General features: G+C 40.7%; 1 protein-coding gene across 1 annotated transcript in view; it reads left to right on the top strand.

The window, feature by feature from the left end:
• srcap (Snf2-related CREBBP activator protein) overlaps positions 1–16366 on the top strand; it is a 38746-nt gene that overhangs the window by 2810 nt on the left and 19570 nt on the right. Inside the window, exons 3-17 of the mRNA XM_029456689.1 lie at positions 1–2417; positions 3529–3795; positions 4725–4910; positions 5039–5179; positions 5503–5704; positions 8695–8864; positions 10113–10206; positions 10345–10434; positions 11233–11406; positions 11550–11770; positions 12146–12323; positions 12498–12634; positions 13237–13406; positions 15530–15859; positions 16168–16354. The exon at positions 1–2417 is cut by the window's left edge and continues 408 nt beyond it. Of these exons, the coding sequence (XP_029312549.1) occupies positions 1–2417; positions 3529–3795; positions 4725–4910; positions 5039–5179; positions 5503–5704; positions 8695–8864; positions 10113–10206; positions 10345–10434; positions 11233–11406; positions 11550–11770; positions 12146–12323; positions 12498–12634; positions 13237–13406; positions 15530–15859; positions 16168–16354 (4964 nt within the window). The remainder of the gene's footprint in view (positions 2418–3528; positions 3796–4724; positions 4911–5038; positions 5180–5502; positions 5705–8694; positions 8865–10112; positions 10207–10344; positions 10435–11232; positions 11407–11549; positions 11771–12145; positions 12324–12497; positions 12635–13236; positions 13407–15529; positions 15860–16167; positions 16355–16366) is intronic.

Below are 16366 nucleotides of genomic sequence, written 5' to 3'. Positions count from 1 at the left end.
CCCCTCTCGTCCCAGATACACAGATTGACAGCACAGTGCAAGAGTTGCAATACGGGTCACAAACTGATAAAGAGAAAAGTCACTCAAATAGTCAGACAAACAAGATTCAGCCACCTAGAGAAGGTGCTGGACTTGTGGTTATTACGGGGACAAAGGAGAAACAGTCCGTCACTTTGGAATATAAACCAGAAACTGGAACAAACGTGGAACTTGGTGAAAAAGAGCACAGAGGCGGAAACATTCTCCTTCAACCCAAATCTCAAATCTGTTTCACAGCCTCATCTACATCTGGCCCACAATCAAGTGTTGGTTTTAAAGTCCAAGACACAACAAAACAGGGGGCTATGGGCCAGGACTCAATATCGTCTCCGCTCCCTTTACCCTTATTTGGCAACAGTGAGGTTAAACAAACTGACCTGTCAAAAACACAACCTAAAATCATCAGAGAGGTCTCAACTGATGCCAGAGAAATGCAGAAAGCAAATTTGTTTGAATCAGTTGAGATGTTTGAGCCTGTTAAAGAGCTCGTTGACACTTCTCAAAAAGAAAGACAAACTCCCTCAGGTGATATACTTGAGACCGACATCCAGAGGAGCTGCGATCCACTCGTAGGAGAGCAGGTGGAGAGTAGCATGAGGGAAGAACAAACTGACACCTCCTCATCTGACTTCACAATGCTGCCAGAGTGCTCTTCCACACAGGAGAGTTCCTCAAAACCCTCTGCTGCACCCTCTCTGTTTGTCTCGGTGCAGGCGGAGCAGGTTGTTGAAGCAGAAACATCTCATTCCTCTGACCAAGAGATGCCACTGACTGCCGAGCTTGTGCATTCAGCCGAGGCTCAAGAAATCGTTGTTGTCAGAGAGGAGGCTCATATCAGTGGGGACTGGTCTAACATGCACCTGAATCAGAGTTACCTCCTGCAACGAGAAGACTGCAGCGTCTGTGAAGCTGAAATAGTTAACGAGCTGAGTTGTGGGGAACCAAAGCTGTATGAAGAAAGTGTTCAGGCAAATATTGAGTTGGACTCGCAGCCTATGGAAGTGTACGAGTTTTGCACCCTGGTTGAGGAGGTTGCGGAGGAAACAGTCTGTGCCAGCAGCAGTGCCCTGATACCTCACTCTCCAGGATACGAGGTGAACTTATTCAACGCGTTACTCGAACAGTCTGAGGAGTACATTGTTAAAGAGGACCTTGAAACATCCATTCACACAATTAATGAAAGTGGCACTGTCATTATTTCCCAGCAGCCCTTGCCTTCATCATCGCATGATGCAAATCAGATACAGGCTAACAGTAATTCCCATAATTTGTCCATACAAAACATGAGGGCAGCTATCATCGGGCAGCATTTGGTATTAGACGCTAACCAAGCTGTTAAAGTAGCTAACTCAAGTGAGGTTTGTTTAGTTGAAGTAGCTGCTGACTCATTCGCTGTTGAACAGACAGACACAAGTCTACAAATCGTGACAGTTTGCTCACAGGTCAATGCAGCAATCTCAGACCAAACAACAGAGTTGAGTGATTCTCCTGTAATTCAAACGACTCCTCCAAAACAGGAAGCAGAAGCAACAGCTGGTGCACTATCTTTCATATCCCCCTCTCTAAATCAGACCGTTGTAAGTGCCACAAAGCGTGAGGCCTGTGTTTCTTCACATGAAGGGACCAAAGAAACCCCTGCTTTGACAGAGACTACATCACAGAGTATCCAGAATGTTGCTGTGCCCACAGAAACCAAACCAGAGGCTTTCTGCACCACTCACTCCTCTGGTATTCTAAATCCAAAGCTGCTCCTTCTTAAACCGGGAGAAACTCCTCTCCTGAAGCACCCACCCTCACGGGTGTCCAAGCAACAGAATGCAGCCGGCAAGATGGCCATGAATGCCCACAGCTCTGAGGAGTGCCTTCCCCAAACTGTCTCGGACTCTTTATGTGCGTCTTTGGCTCTTGGCGGCCAGAAAAATCAGATGCAGTGCTCTGTCAATAGAACTTCTGCGTCAGCAGCCCCGCCTGTCAAGGTACAGCAGCCGACTATGAGCGGTAAATCACTTCAACTTGACCAGAGTGCATCTGTCACAACCTCAACAAACAAATCTGACAAAGAGGCCTTAAATGTTACTAAAGTGTCCCAAGATGTTGTCACCCCTACTACATCTAACGCCCTTTACATGCTCTCAACATCCGTGGAAAGGAAAAGTGCAGTCATGGCATCTACCAGTCTTAATGACCCTGCCAGCCAACCGGACTCCCTCTATGTGGAGGAAGAGAGCGAGGACATGGAGCAGGACGAGCCAACCGGAGAAACTGAAGCTCGGGAGGTCACTTCAGGACAGGTCAGCAGCCCAGAAGAAGGAAGTGATGACGAACCCGACGGCGACAAAACGGAAGGCGAGATAACCACCCCAAGCTCTCCAGACAAGGTATTTTCATAAAGAACAGTTTATTAAATCTATTTTAGTTGAGATTTCTAAAGTTGCAGAGAAGCGTAAAATGAATTGTTTTTGGAGGGTTGTGTGGCCACAGGCAGGGAGACAATTTATACAGATTTGAAAATGAGTAAATCGAAGCTAAACAACTAAAGCGGCAACTAAGGATCTATTTTCATCATCAATTATTTTAATATATATATATTTGTGAAAAATGTCCATCCCAGTTTCTCAAAGTCCCAGTTGATGTCTTTTAAATGTATTTTTTTGCTAGTCCAAAACCCAATGATATTTACTTTAATATGATATATAAAACAGAGAAAAACAGCAAATCTCCATATTTGAGGAGCTGAAAACATTTTCTGCCATTTTTGATACATTTCTTTTACTTATAAACGATTAATCAATTACCAAAATAGTTGAAAATGGTTTGTCTTTGAATGCCAAAGTAAGGTAGTGGAACATGGCTGAAGTGAAAACAATGTTGATAAACGTTAAGTCTGTATCTGGGCATCCTGTCAACTGTTACGTTGTGATGAAGATGAGGCTACAATGTGTTTATTAGCTGTTACTTGGTGTATCTCATTGTTTCAGACAAAGATTATTTTACTTTTTCCAATCTGAGTGATATAATGAATGCTACACTAGAGCTAAGTAGTTAGTCAGGTCTCACTATGCATCCTGAGAAACACCTTTCTTTAACTATATTTTTAGGCTGTGGTGATGTGCCGCACTCTGTAGTTATACTTGTTTCTTTATTAAATATTTGTTTTATTGAAAGATGCTCAATTTACCGTGCAATTGCAGTGTGTAAGAAACCTTTTCATTTTGTGCATAGATTTAAAAGAAAGAACAAATACACATACACGCATTTTGACTTAAACGGCATTCCTTTGACTTCTTCTAATGATTGTATTTCTGCGTGTGGAAAAAGCTGACAGAAAGTCACTAATGGCCAGTTTATAGTTTGTGAGCATGTCTGGATTTACTTCTTGTCAATGCTTGCTTTAACCCTATTCATACATGTGGCTTTTATCTTAGTGAATATTACTGCTTTCCACTTTTTGAAATGATTTCCTCTTCATCTTTCTCCCTTGGCCTTCAGGTACGCCAGTGGATAGCAGACAGGGTCATCGCAAATTCCTCTCCTGTCTCACCCTCCACCTCCTCTTCTTACCCCGGTCCCTCACCCACCGGTGATTGGTCGACCACACGACGGGAGAAGTCCTCACCTCTCCGGGGTCCTCACGGGAAGTTTGTTTCTCCTACCTCCATTGGTGGATGCAGTTCATCCTCTTCCCCATCAGAACAGACCACCTCCCAGCGACCCCGTGGAGAGCGTCACACAGACATGGCAGAGTTGGCGAAACATGTGAGTGAGCCTTACGATACCACATATAGGACATTGTAATGACCTTTTTTTTGTTTAAAGCACAATTGCTGTAAAACAAAAATCTTTTAACATCTGAAATGAAACCATCCCTTTGGAAAATGAGTTTGTTGTCTCGTAGTGTCTCACACCAGACGGAGCGGACCTGAGATAGCTGAGCGATAAATAATTATGATCATGGAGCAAAATTAAATTCCATTGCCAAATCGCTAGTGAATGTTCAAATGTTATGTGATGATACAAACTTTGAGAGAAGAATTCAATACAGTGAAAGAGAAATAAATTACCATCCTGCAATGTTTGTAATTCCTGATTTAACCCCTGATAACTTTCACTTCACCAGCTGGACTATAGTAAAGAGCTGTGTAGAACTCTGCAGTGAATAATCAACTAATCTTGAAGGCGCTGCCACTCTTGCTATTTACCCACATACCAACTATAGAGCTGCAGTCCAGAAGGGAATCTTCTGAGTCGATTCAGAGTTGATTTTCAAAACTGTTTCTTGATAAATGGAAAGGGGGGCAGTATTTTTAGACCAGCTCACTGTGTGCCGAACCATTCACGTGTGTCTTTAGTCAACTGAAATTCAACATGAAACATAACTGGCAAGTTAAGCTAAACGATCTTGAAGATCAGTGTCTTAAGAACAAAGAAGTAGAGCTCTCCACTGTGTTGTTATTAACAACCTGCCGTATCTGCATCTCTGCTGCACCACTACCACCAGTGAAAGCCATTGTTATCCAATACACTGTACTGGCCTAAAGTGTTGCGGTGTGAGCTGGTCAGTTGACTTGTTGCTGGAGTTCAGAGTGTTGGTGGAGTTTTTCACCCACCCCTGCTAACTCACAGAAACATTGTACACACTGTGTTGGCAGGATTTACTCAGTGGTTTGGCCTTTGTGTGTCTGTAGGAAGCGGACATCGAGCATCGAACCCAGTCACTGAGGCGAGAGGGCTTCTGGTCAATGAAGCGACTCACCCGCCTGACGGAGCCGCCACGACCCAAAGTTCACTGGGACTACCTGTGTGAGGAGATGCAGTGGCTCTCTGCTGACTTTGCTCAAGAGAGGCGGTGGAAGAGAGGGGTGGCTAGAAAGGTAGGTTAAGTTTATTATCAGTGTGTTTATTTTACCTAAAATGTTTGTGTTTTTCCTAGCTTTCCTGAAAGATTAAATATACTGTATTTCTGTATATATGTTTTAGATGTGTTCTGTTATGTTATTAGGTGGTACGAATGGTGATGAGACACCACGAGGAGCTGAGGCAAAAAGAAGAAAAAGCCAAGCGAGACGAGCACTCTAAAATCAGAAGAGTTGCCTCTTCTATCGCAAAGGAGGTCCGAGCTTTCTGGAGCAGTGTGGAGAAGGTACACATGATTCACAAAAACCAAGCAAAGAAAACATTCTGCTCCGAGGCTCAGCTGTGGAATTTGAAAGGATCCTCGTCTGGTGTTTGATTGTTTTTGTCAGAGAAAGAAAAGGCTAAAAAGATAATAAAAATACATTTACAGTAATATTTCAATCCGTATGAATGTTTTACCAAAAAGAATGCACATAAAAATAAATAACTAACAATAAGCGTTTCTTTATAATGTTTGTTATTTACTCTTTATTCTAGCTTTTAATGAAATTACCAGATCAAAATCACCCCGTGTTAAGAGTGTTGGTGTCCTGTCTTTGGTGCATAAAGGTGGTGCAGTACAAGCAGCAGTCCAGACTGGAGGAGAAGAGGAAGAAGGCTTTGGACCTTCAGCTGGACTTCATTGTCGGCCAGACAGAGAAATACTCGGACCTCCTCAGCAAGTCGCTCGCACCCTCCAGGCCTGAAGCTGAACCTGAAATTGTCTCTCAGACTCCCAAACAATCTGTGACACCTGCCAATGATGAGGAGGGTAAGAATTATTATTATTATTTTTATAAACCTGCGCCTCATAAATGGAACTTATTGTCTTGTTAAAGCACTGAGACTGCCTTCGAAGCTGAATCATTGGTTCAGACTGGGATGTTGTCATAGCTACACATCAATGATTGAATCTTTAAGCGTCCATAGAGGTCAAATGTTTCATTGAGACGATGAGCTGTTCTTCACTGTCAAGGTTATTGCATCTTTGAGAGAATCAACCATGTTCTTGCACGTCTGTGCTAATCCCACCTGATAACCTGAGCTCCAGTGCATCGTGACTAAGGATGTTAAGTCTAATATTTGTCGGTGCAGAAAACGTTTCTTGACACACATTTCCAGGGCATAGTGAGCACTTACTAGGCAACTATCAGGCTTCAAACTGGTCAGACTAGTCTGCTGGTCTTGTTATCAATGGCAGTTGAGTCTTAAAGCTATAGGTGACTTTAGTTCAAAGTTTTGCTCCGACAGAGGAAGCACAGACTTGGCAGTGGTTCAGTTCTGTGAGTCAGTAGTCCAGTGTCACTTAAAGTGCCAATCCTTAAAGGAACACTTCACCCACAAAATTACAATTTGTACATCAAGTACTCGCCCTGTGTTACCTTGAATTCTTGAAAATGTTGTTTTCTTCAAGAATTCAAGCACGCCTCCACTGTGAATTTAATTATCAAAAGACGAATAAAAGTATTGATGAATAAAGTAATGTTGTTAAATGTGGGTCTAAAAACCACAAAACTATATCAAAACATCAGTTTACAAACTCACAACTCGTGCAGTATAATCCAAGTCTCATTTCTCCAGTCGGACGCTCACTACTTCCTAAAAGCATTCATGTTCTCTACATTCTTACTGTTTAAAACACTTTCACATAAACATTCTCACGCTCTTTCTTGGCATGTGACTAAAACAAAGTTATCTTTGAATTCAAAGTAACATAGGGTGAGTAATTGTTCTACAAATGATCATTGTGGGGTGAAATATTCCTTTAAGATTTCAGTCCTTTTTACTGGTGGTAACAGCAAATGAGGTTTAATGCAACAGGTCCCAGAATACTGGGGGCAGCAAAATAAACTATTGTCGTTTTAATAAACAAGTCTTTTTTTCATGCACATAGCACGAGTCTGCAAACAGCAAAAGTGAATTTAGTTGGTTACCTCACTGAGAAGTTGGAGGTGTCACCTGCAGAAATGTATCTAACGGCTCCCTGTGGCTGCTCCTGACGCTTCCATTACTTCCTGCAATATTTCAAACCTATAGGCCAGGGGTCACTAACAGGCGGACCGCGGTCAGAGTTTAGCTTTGCGCATTCACATGCGCTTCGCTCTGTATCACAAAGGGCGGTGCTTCGCACACACCTACACACACACAAACAGAGGGGAGGACAGGAGAGGAGTGAACTAGAGAATCACCGCACTTGTTTTTACGGCACTGGTTTAGCGGTTCAGGAAACTCAGACCAATTACATGCGAGTTAAGCCATCCCACTGTGATGCTATGCAGCCAATCAAATCTGTGCATTCCAACCGGCAAACATTGCAACTTTGAATAATACAGACAAGCGAGAGGCGAGAGACAGACGGAAAGTGATTAGACGAGTTAGCGATACAGAGAGAGAAGACTGAGAAAGGGAGAGAAACACTGATGAAGAGACGAGTGGCAGACAGGGAGAGAACAATAACTACTCATGGCGCTCTCCAAGAAGAGAAAAGTCAACAGCTTTCAACCCAGAATGGACTCATTCATGTTCATCCTTCCCACTGGAGCACAACACCTGTGTCTCATATGCTCAGAGACCGTGGTGCTCATTACAGTGGTGATGTGAAACACCACTATGAGACAAAGCACAACGTTTTTGACCAAACATACCCACTGAAGTCTGAACTGAGGGCACAGAAAATAAGCACTCAGAGCCCAATATGATGTTGATTTTGATTTGTGACAAAATAAAGCAAATAGGCCACCTGTCAGCATCATCAGCCACAGAGAACAGTTTCACCCAGGATGTGCTAGCCTGGGTGAAACTGTTCAATTGTTAAGATGTGTTGATACTGATTTATTCTAACATTGGTTGAGAGTTAAATCAGTTAAAGAAAAAGGGAAAGTCAAGCTGCTGCTACACTTTATTATATTTTTCTAAGATTAAGCACTTTATTTTAAGATGCACAATCTTTCAAAAGCTATTTTATTTATTTTCTCTTTTATTTTTAAATGCAGCCCGAGAAGAACATTATACATATCTACAGTATTATATATATATATATATATATATATATATATATCTGTATAGTTCAATGTTAAGTGACAATAAATATTGTCTAAATGTTTTTAAATTGTACTTTCTTTATTAGATTTGACAGTCAGCTGCTGATGACGTGCAGACGTTGATACAGCTACTAGGCTACTTCAATATATCTCACACTAATTCATAACGCACGTTAGACATTATGATGCTCCGGACCTTTGCTCGTGGAATCTTTCTCTAACTGGACCTCTTAGAATTTTAGTTGAATACCCCTGCTATAGGCTGTCAAAATGTGCCCAAAGTGATGTTTTGTAGTTTTGTAGATGCATTTTTGATTAACGATAACTGTCAGTATCAAGCTCACTGACGAACAATGCATTTCCTGTGACTCATTTTTATAATAAAACTCAACTCCTGTTTTGCCAGTTAAGGGTTTGCTCGGCCAGAGGAAGGACACACCTGGCAGTGGTTCTTTTCTGCGAGTCAGTCGTCCTGTCTCACTTTAATTTTAATATCTGGCCACATCTTTTGTGATACTTAAGTGCAATGACAGTCTGCTTTGTCATCACGAATCTCTCATTGAATATCCAGGCTGAGATTTTCACTTCAAATTGGCTGTTGAAAAAATGAGTCCCTTGAGGCCTTAATAAAACCTCTGTGTGGAACCCAAATGATCTAGCTGTGTTATATCTTTTGTACAACGTTTTTCAGTACAAAACAATTCTCGGTTTCTTCATGCAGACAGAGACTTTGAGCCTCCCTGTGAGGTGGAGGACGATGAGGAGACCATAGAGGTGGAGGAGCAGCAGGAGGGCAATGACGCTGAGAGCCATCGGAGGGAGATTGAACTCCTGAAGGAGGAAGGCATGCTGCCCCTGGACCAATTACTCAGCACCCTCAAACTGCCACAGGTACATCCACAAAGCTGATTGGGATTGTTATCTAATAGTAGAATATCACTGAACCCAGTTTTAAGTTATACTGTTGTCACACGTTCTTATTTAAACTTTGACATTTAACTACAGGGTTCATTTTCCTGTCCATTAGGTACTAATCAGCCCGTTGAAATACTAATAATCTGAGTTAAATCAGGAAAGTGTTCAATCTGGGTCTTAATTTTGACATGATAAAAAAAAACTCCTCAGTTTAAACCAATTTTTAAGCCAAACATTTGCATGTAAAAACTGTAGGTTGTAAATGTTTGTTAGGGATGTGCCGGCATCAAATGTTCGTGCTATGTTTGATTTGGCCAAAAATATCTTGGTAATATCATTTAAATTTCCTGAAATACTACATTTTAGGGCTAATATGTACAGTAAAATGACTTCCCTCCATCATGGATTCAACCAAACCTGACATTGAACAGTGTACTGTATACTGCAGCTTTGTTAGATTTAATGCTCGTATTCATGTTTTCTTGCTTTTTTGTTCTTCTTTTTTTTTTATCTGCACAATATGAGGAAAATATGTTTTCCTGTTGTTGAAAATCACGATAAATAAACAGATATTAAAGTGCACCCAGTAGGGCCTTTCTGCTGCTTTCAGTATACTGCTAAAATACAACAAATTGCTTTCTGAATTAAAGATGATGATGGATGATACTTGTGAGCAATATTGCAGTTCACATTTAATAAGATATTATTTTGTTGAAACGATGTATTGTGCAGCCGTTCTTCTGGGTGTTTTGAAAGAATCAAGCTCACCGCCAATCGTTTTGACTCACTTCAGAATTCCTTGGTCAGAGTTTATGACGCTCTTCCTCAGTTTGACCTGATAAAAGTTGCTCCCTTGTGATTAATCGCATTAATGACAGTAGTAGAAATTGTTCCAGATGTTGTTGCATCACAAAGCTAATGCTATTTAACTGGGGATGATGCACATAACATGACTGATATAATTATTTGCAATTACTTACGTAAAATCATCCTCTATTTTGAGATCAACCGTACTCAAAATTGCCTTTTATTGAGAGCATTGCCAGAAAAATATTTTTCCTCAATGGAATGACACTTAAATATGTTTATACTAATATAATGCAATTAATAAATACAATAAGTGCCGTTACTTTTTTAAATATAAATTATATAAATAACTCCCGAGTGCTTTTGATGCACACCACAGATATTTGCTTTTAATTTAATCACTGAATTATTACATAGGGGTCCGTCTCAGATGCAGAAGGCTCTGATGAACGCGCTTCATCAGTGGGGAAGGAAGAGGAAGATGGTGAATTCACTGCCAATGATGAGGATGGTAAGAGAGCTCTTAATATAAGATGTGGGGTAAATACGTGTGCATATCTTGGAAGAAGGGTAAAAACATTGCACAGATATATTTTGTTAAATTACCTGACTTTAGTCTATTAGTGATGTAATCTCTTCCTATTTTCAGCTGAGGATGAGGAGGACACCATAGCTGCCCAGGAGAAGGTTGAGGGAAATGTGAATCACGCAGAGGAACTGGATGACTTGGCCAGAGAAGGTATTTCTGCATGAAATGGAAAGTGTAATAGCTCACGTTGAGTAGCCTGTGTTTGTTACTTTGTATTGTTTTGAAGGTGCATATAGGAATTGTCATTCTCTCAACTAAAACAATTGCTATCACTACGACATCTTCAAAATAAAGTTAATAAAAACGAAATAAAATTGGCAAAGATAAAATAAATATACATCAACTGTATAAAAGATACGTGAAATAAATCTATATCTAAGAATAGGAACACAACATTCAGATGAGTCGGTCCAGGAACAATGATTCTTCCCCCTTAGTCTCCCGATTTTTAGATATTTTCAAACCATTTTTCTTCATATTCCAATAATAGCTTACTTTTAATAAAGTTAAAGATAAACAAAGCTCTTTTCCCATAGAGAACTGTGATTGTCTCCACCTGAGAACTTTAATTATTCTATCTTCCTCCATTTTGATTAGATTATTTTATTTTATTTGATCTTTTTTGATAAGTCGCATCTTTTCACATTTTTGTTGTCACGCACACATTCCTACACTGGTGTCGTATACACTATACAAGGTGCTACCTGCTCTTCAGGAGCGACTGTGCATATGTTCTTTTGCTGTAACAAGGTACATTTCCCCGTTGTGGGACTAAAGGATTTCTGATAAACACTCACACGCACGTAGCAATTTGAGGTCCAGTATCTTGCCCAAGGACACTTTGACATGTTGACTATTGTGTACATGCCACTTCATTAATTTAAAGCAGTGGTTTACAAAACAGTAGCAGTAAACGTGTACACTGACACATCTCTGCTCCCCTTGTAGGCCATATGAGTGTGGAGGAGCTGCTCGAGAAGTACAAAGGAGCTTATGCCTCAGACTACGAGGCACCATCTGCATCTGGCTCTAAAGAAAGCTCTGATTTGGAGGTGTCTGGAGATGAGGAGGAGGAGAGTGAAGAAGATGAGAGTGATGTGGAAAGCAACACTTCCTCCTCAGGTATTAACCAGCTCACAGGGAATCTAAAATAATCTCATATAAATTGTTTATTTGCTCCCATTTTTATATTTCCTTTTGCATAATTTATAAAGATTGTTTGCTGCTTTTTAAAGTACTTCCTCTTTCAAATGTGTTCTTCTCAGATTCACCAGGAGAGAGTGGAGAAGATGACAGTGGCAAAGATGAAGAGAAGAGTGAGGAAGAAGAAGATGATGGCTGTGAAGATGAAGGGATGGAGGTCTTGCTAAAGGAAGGAGACAACAGCCCACCTTCCTCTAGCTCACGGCCAAAGAAAGAGATCAGCCATATAGCTGCTACTGCAGAGAGCCTGCAGCCTAAAGGCTACACTTTGGCTACTACAAAGGTCAGTTTTGAATATTTAGAAGAATTTGTTGTTCTTTTTAGTGACAAAAAAAGACACTTTAATTGCTCATCTTTTATTAGAAGACTAGGGCTGCTGTTTTTAAGTGTTTTATCAGTCCTTAACCCAAATACATTTAGTTTCATATGATATAAAAAAGAGAAAAGCAGAACATTTCCATATTTGAGAGGCTTACTAAAACAATTAATCGATTATCAAAATAGTTGGCCTTTTCTTTCTGTCGATTGACTAATCAATCGTCAACTAATTGTTGCAGCTCTATAGAAGAAACCCAAATTGTCTAAGAAGTAAGACTTGGATTACATGTTGTGTGTCTGCAGTTCTGAACTATAGTTTTCTCTCTTTTTCACATAAAAGGTCAAGACCCCCATTCCGTTCCTGCTTCATGGCACGTTACGAGAATACCAGCACATTGGACTTGACTGGCTGGTCACCATGTACGAGAAAAAGCTCAATGGGATTCTGGCTGATGAGATGGGACTGGGCAAGACCATCCAGACCATCGCTCTGCTGGCTCACCTCGCCTGTGAAAAAGGTAACAAGCCTGTTCCTGATGCTTTTAGAACTATTTATACAAACGGCAGTTCAATGGTATAGTTCATTGCAATTTTTCTTTTTGGAGTGCGACTCATATTTGTATTCACTAAATTAACTTTGTTCCTACTTTTATGTCCAACTGATATTTAGTTATTTGACTTGTTGTGTTCAGGTAACTGGGGCCCTCACCTCATCATCGTCCCCACCAGTGTGATGTTGAACTGGGAGATGGAGCTAAAACGCTGGTGTCCTGGGTTTAAAATCCTCACCTACTTTGGCAGCCAAAAGGAGAGAAAACTAAAGAGACAGGTAAAGAGTTAATTGTTTTTCTAAGGCACAGTCATATTGTCTGTTAAGGTTTGTAAACACAATATTCAAAGTTTGCTTCTCCTCTCCACCTCAACACCGGTTATGGTGCTCGCCAGCGGGTGAAAGCCAAATTACAGATTCACTCGTTTTGAAACGAGCTTTGTGAAGTGAACGTTCTGCGCTATATTTGCGTTTTTATCAGCGCTGTGTCTGGCAATTTCGTAGCTCCTTCTTTGACGCGTGCTTACGATCTGGCACCTGGTCACCGCTGTTTTATGTTTTTATTTGTGAAGTTACCGATAGAAAGGGACAGCCAGATGAAATAAAATCCAGTACAGTCCAAACAGTAAAGCTAGTTTCCTACAATTTGATGTGTTTTTGGTGAGCAATTGTGGTTTTCTTGCTTTATTTTCCACAAGTGCCTAATGTAATGCCCTGGTGCCACCTGTCCACTACAGGTATCTGTGATGTACAGTACTAGTCAAAAGTTTGGACACACCTTCTCATTCACATTGATTGAGAAGGTGTGTGCAAACCTTTGACTGGTACTGTATGTGGTAAAAGTTGGTTGTAACCATATTTATTTTTTTGTCACTTGTTAGGGCTGGACGAAGCCTAATGCTTTCCACGTGTGCATCACGTCGTACAAGCTGGTGCTGCAGGATCACCAAGCGTTCCGACGCAAGTCTTGGCGGTACCTGATCCTAGACGAGGCACAAAACATCAAGAACTTCAAGTCCCAACGCTGGCAGAGCTTGTTGAACTTCAACAGGTCAGTAGAGCTGGGTGTTTAGTATTCTCAGAACTGGATATGTACAAACTCTAAATGTATAAATGATGTGGTTTTCCTCAAACCTCCAAAAGTAAGGAGCACCACATAGAAACTTGGACACATCGTCAATGATGGAAAGTTGTTTCATCAGCTATGTGAACTTTATGCATGCACGCCCAGTTGGACCAGCCAAGAATGATTAGTCCTGTGTCCAAAAGTTGTTGCTTAAGGCTCGAACATGCAACCTTACCTCTGCTGACGTGCACAAGCTGTCCAAAGTCATCGAAGCTTACTTACTTGGTTTACTTTGTCCCTTACACTTTAAACACAAGATTTGTTCGCTAGCTGAAATGCAGGTATGAAGATCTTCTTGTATGTTATGTTCTTACAAGCCAAACTGTCTCTTAGCAGGTTTTAATAAACCTGGTTGTGGAAGATACTAAGTCACCTTTATTGCACGGGCACAGCGTAACTTTTGAGTTTTTCAAATTTCAATTCAACATCATGGGGTAGTATTAGTTGGCAAATAATTGTAGGTTTGTGGTGTGTGTGTGTATATATAATCTATATAATTAAAGTGGTACATTTCTCAGAAAAAAATCACAAATTTACAAGAAGAAATTATAATAAAGTCATTAATTTGGTGTTGTGTGATGAGGTTCATCAACCTTGCAAAGGGAAGCAATGTTGTTCCTTGACAAAAAAACCCATAAATTATTCGAATTGTATACTTGTTAAATTATCACTTTAATCTCGGAAATGTTTCTCAAAATATTACCATTACAATGGCCCTAATGTGCCGTTGTACAAAAGGGTCTGTCGGATGAATATAATGTTGAGTCCAGAGGTCAGTTTCATGTATATAAAAAAACATTTTCAAGTACAAAATGAACTTCAGACTTCTCTCCAGATGTTGTTGGTGTTTTTAAATATACATGTAGCTTTGAAGGAGATAGTATTTTGTATCACAGAGAGATCTCGTGCAGGTGTCGGTAATGTATGCAGTGAGAAGTTTTGATTATACAAAACTGTTTGCTGTGATGGAAGCAAGAAGAAGGGAAGCACATTCTAGGGGCAAAAAACGGCTTTGCCGCAAATATTCATGTATTTTCCAGAAACGTCCATGTGTCCATTTCCCCCAAAGCACCGTACCCTGATATTATGCATTGCTCACTGTATGACATGATAACCCCGTAGACTGAGATGATCATGGCTCCAGCATTCTTTATGGAAATCAGGTTCGTAGGCGTAAAATCTGAATAGATGTCATATGCAAGCATTATGTACCGAGCAGCTTTGTACAAACTAGTAATGCTCATCTGTAGCGCTTCAAAGCACATTCAAGGGTGTTTTTCTGTCTCATCTGTAAGCTGCCTCTTGTCACAAATAGCCAGTGTGCGTTCAGCTGTAGAGGACATGCCATCATTCAGCATTAACCATGTTTGACTTTGACTGCATCCCCAAAATACACCAGAGCCCTTAACTGTCTATCCACAGGCCACAGTGGTGTGTGGATGTGAATGTAAACCAATTAATCTTACAAATATAATTCATATGCTTTTGGTTTGGTTTTGGAGCAACTTTTAGATAAAGTCTGGTAGCATCGTATTTATTGTAATGTTGCAGAAGCACTGGATGTATTTCACAACTGATTCCAAGCAGAGGGAGCAGCAGCTTGCCCCTTTTTCCCATTTTAGTCCTGGCTTTAGGGACAGATAGTAGGAACAAGTCCTGAAGGATCTGTAGGTAAGAAGAAAGCAGGATAGCTTTATAAATAAAAATATGCCAATGGTTATGTCTACGGGTGGGCAGACTTCTAACTGGAGCAATAGGAAGCTGTTTGCTAACATGTTTGCCATATACACTTTATAAAGTGATTACAAACTATCAATGCAGGTTTTAATGAGTCTTAAAGGAATAATTCACCTACTTGACAATCATTCAATATCAATTATACATCCTGTGTGAGTTCTTTAAGAAAACTAATTTTGTGGGTAAAGTATTCCTTTTTAAGCCGAGTATTGAAATAATTTATCTTCACTCAATTTCTTCTCCTTTGTCATCTATAATCCTAATCATATAAATCTTTCCACATATATATTTTAACGTTGATCCTTTTACAGCCACCGGCGACTGCTACTGACAGGAACTCCTCTCCAGAACAGCCTGATGGAGCTGTGGTCTCTGATGCACTTCCTCATGCCCCACGTCTTCCAGTCCCACCGCGAGTTCAAAGAATGGTTCTCCAACCCGCTGACGGGAATGATCGAGGGCAGTCAGGAGTACAACGAGGGCCTGGTCAAGAGGCTCCACAAGGTGCTGAGGCCATTCCTGCTCAGGAGGATCAAGGTCGACGTGGAGAAGCAGATGCCCAAAAAATATGAGCATGTGGTGCGCTGTCGCCTCTCCAAGAGACAACGATTTCTCTACGATGACTTCATGGCACAGGCCTCGTAAGTTACTACACAGTTGTGTTGAAATGTAGAGATGATCCAGTACACGGCAAAAATATTTTGTCAAATAAATTTTGAAACCTCCCCGAGATTTGTTCTTAGAAAAGGCAGATATCTTTGTAAAGTGGATATTTGCCTTTTTAAAGGGACAGTTCACGGCATATTCCAAGAGATATTTTTCCTCTTACCTGTAGTCCTTTTTATCAACATAGATTGTTTTGTCTCTGAAATTACTATTATGTCTTTTGATCTATTGATCATATTACTAGCGTTGTCTTGTCTTACTAGCTTTTGTTTCTGATTCACAGGACCCGGGAAACACTGGCCAGTGGTCACTTCATGTCAGTGATTAACATCCTAATGCAGCTCCGCAAAGTGTGCAACCACCCCAACCTGTTCGACCCTCGACCCATCCAGTCTCCCTTCATCACTAAGCCCATTGTTTTCCATACAGCCTCCCTGGTGCAGGACATCCTGGAGGTCTCTCCTTTGAAGGTTGGTGTTAAA

This window comes from Cottoperca gobio, chromosome 19 (genome assembly GCF_900634415.1).
Source record: "Cottoperca gobio chromosome 19, fCotGob3.1, whole genome shotgun sequence".
Taxonomy (NCBI): domain Eukaryota; kingdom Metazoa; phylum Chordata; class Actinopteri; order Perciformes; family Bovichtidae; genus Cottoperca; species Cottoperca gobio.
This window is presented reverse-complemented; position numbering and strand designations above follow the sequence as displayed.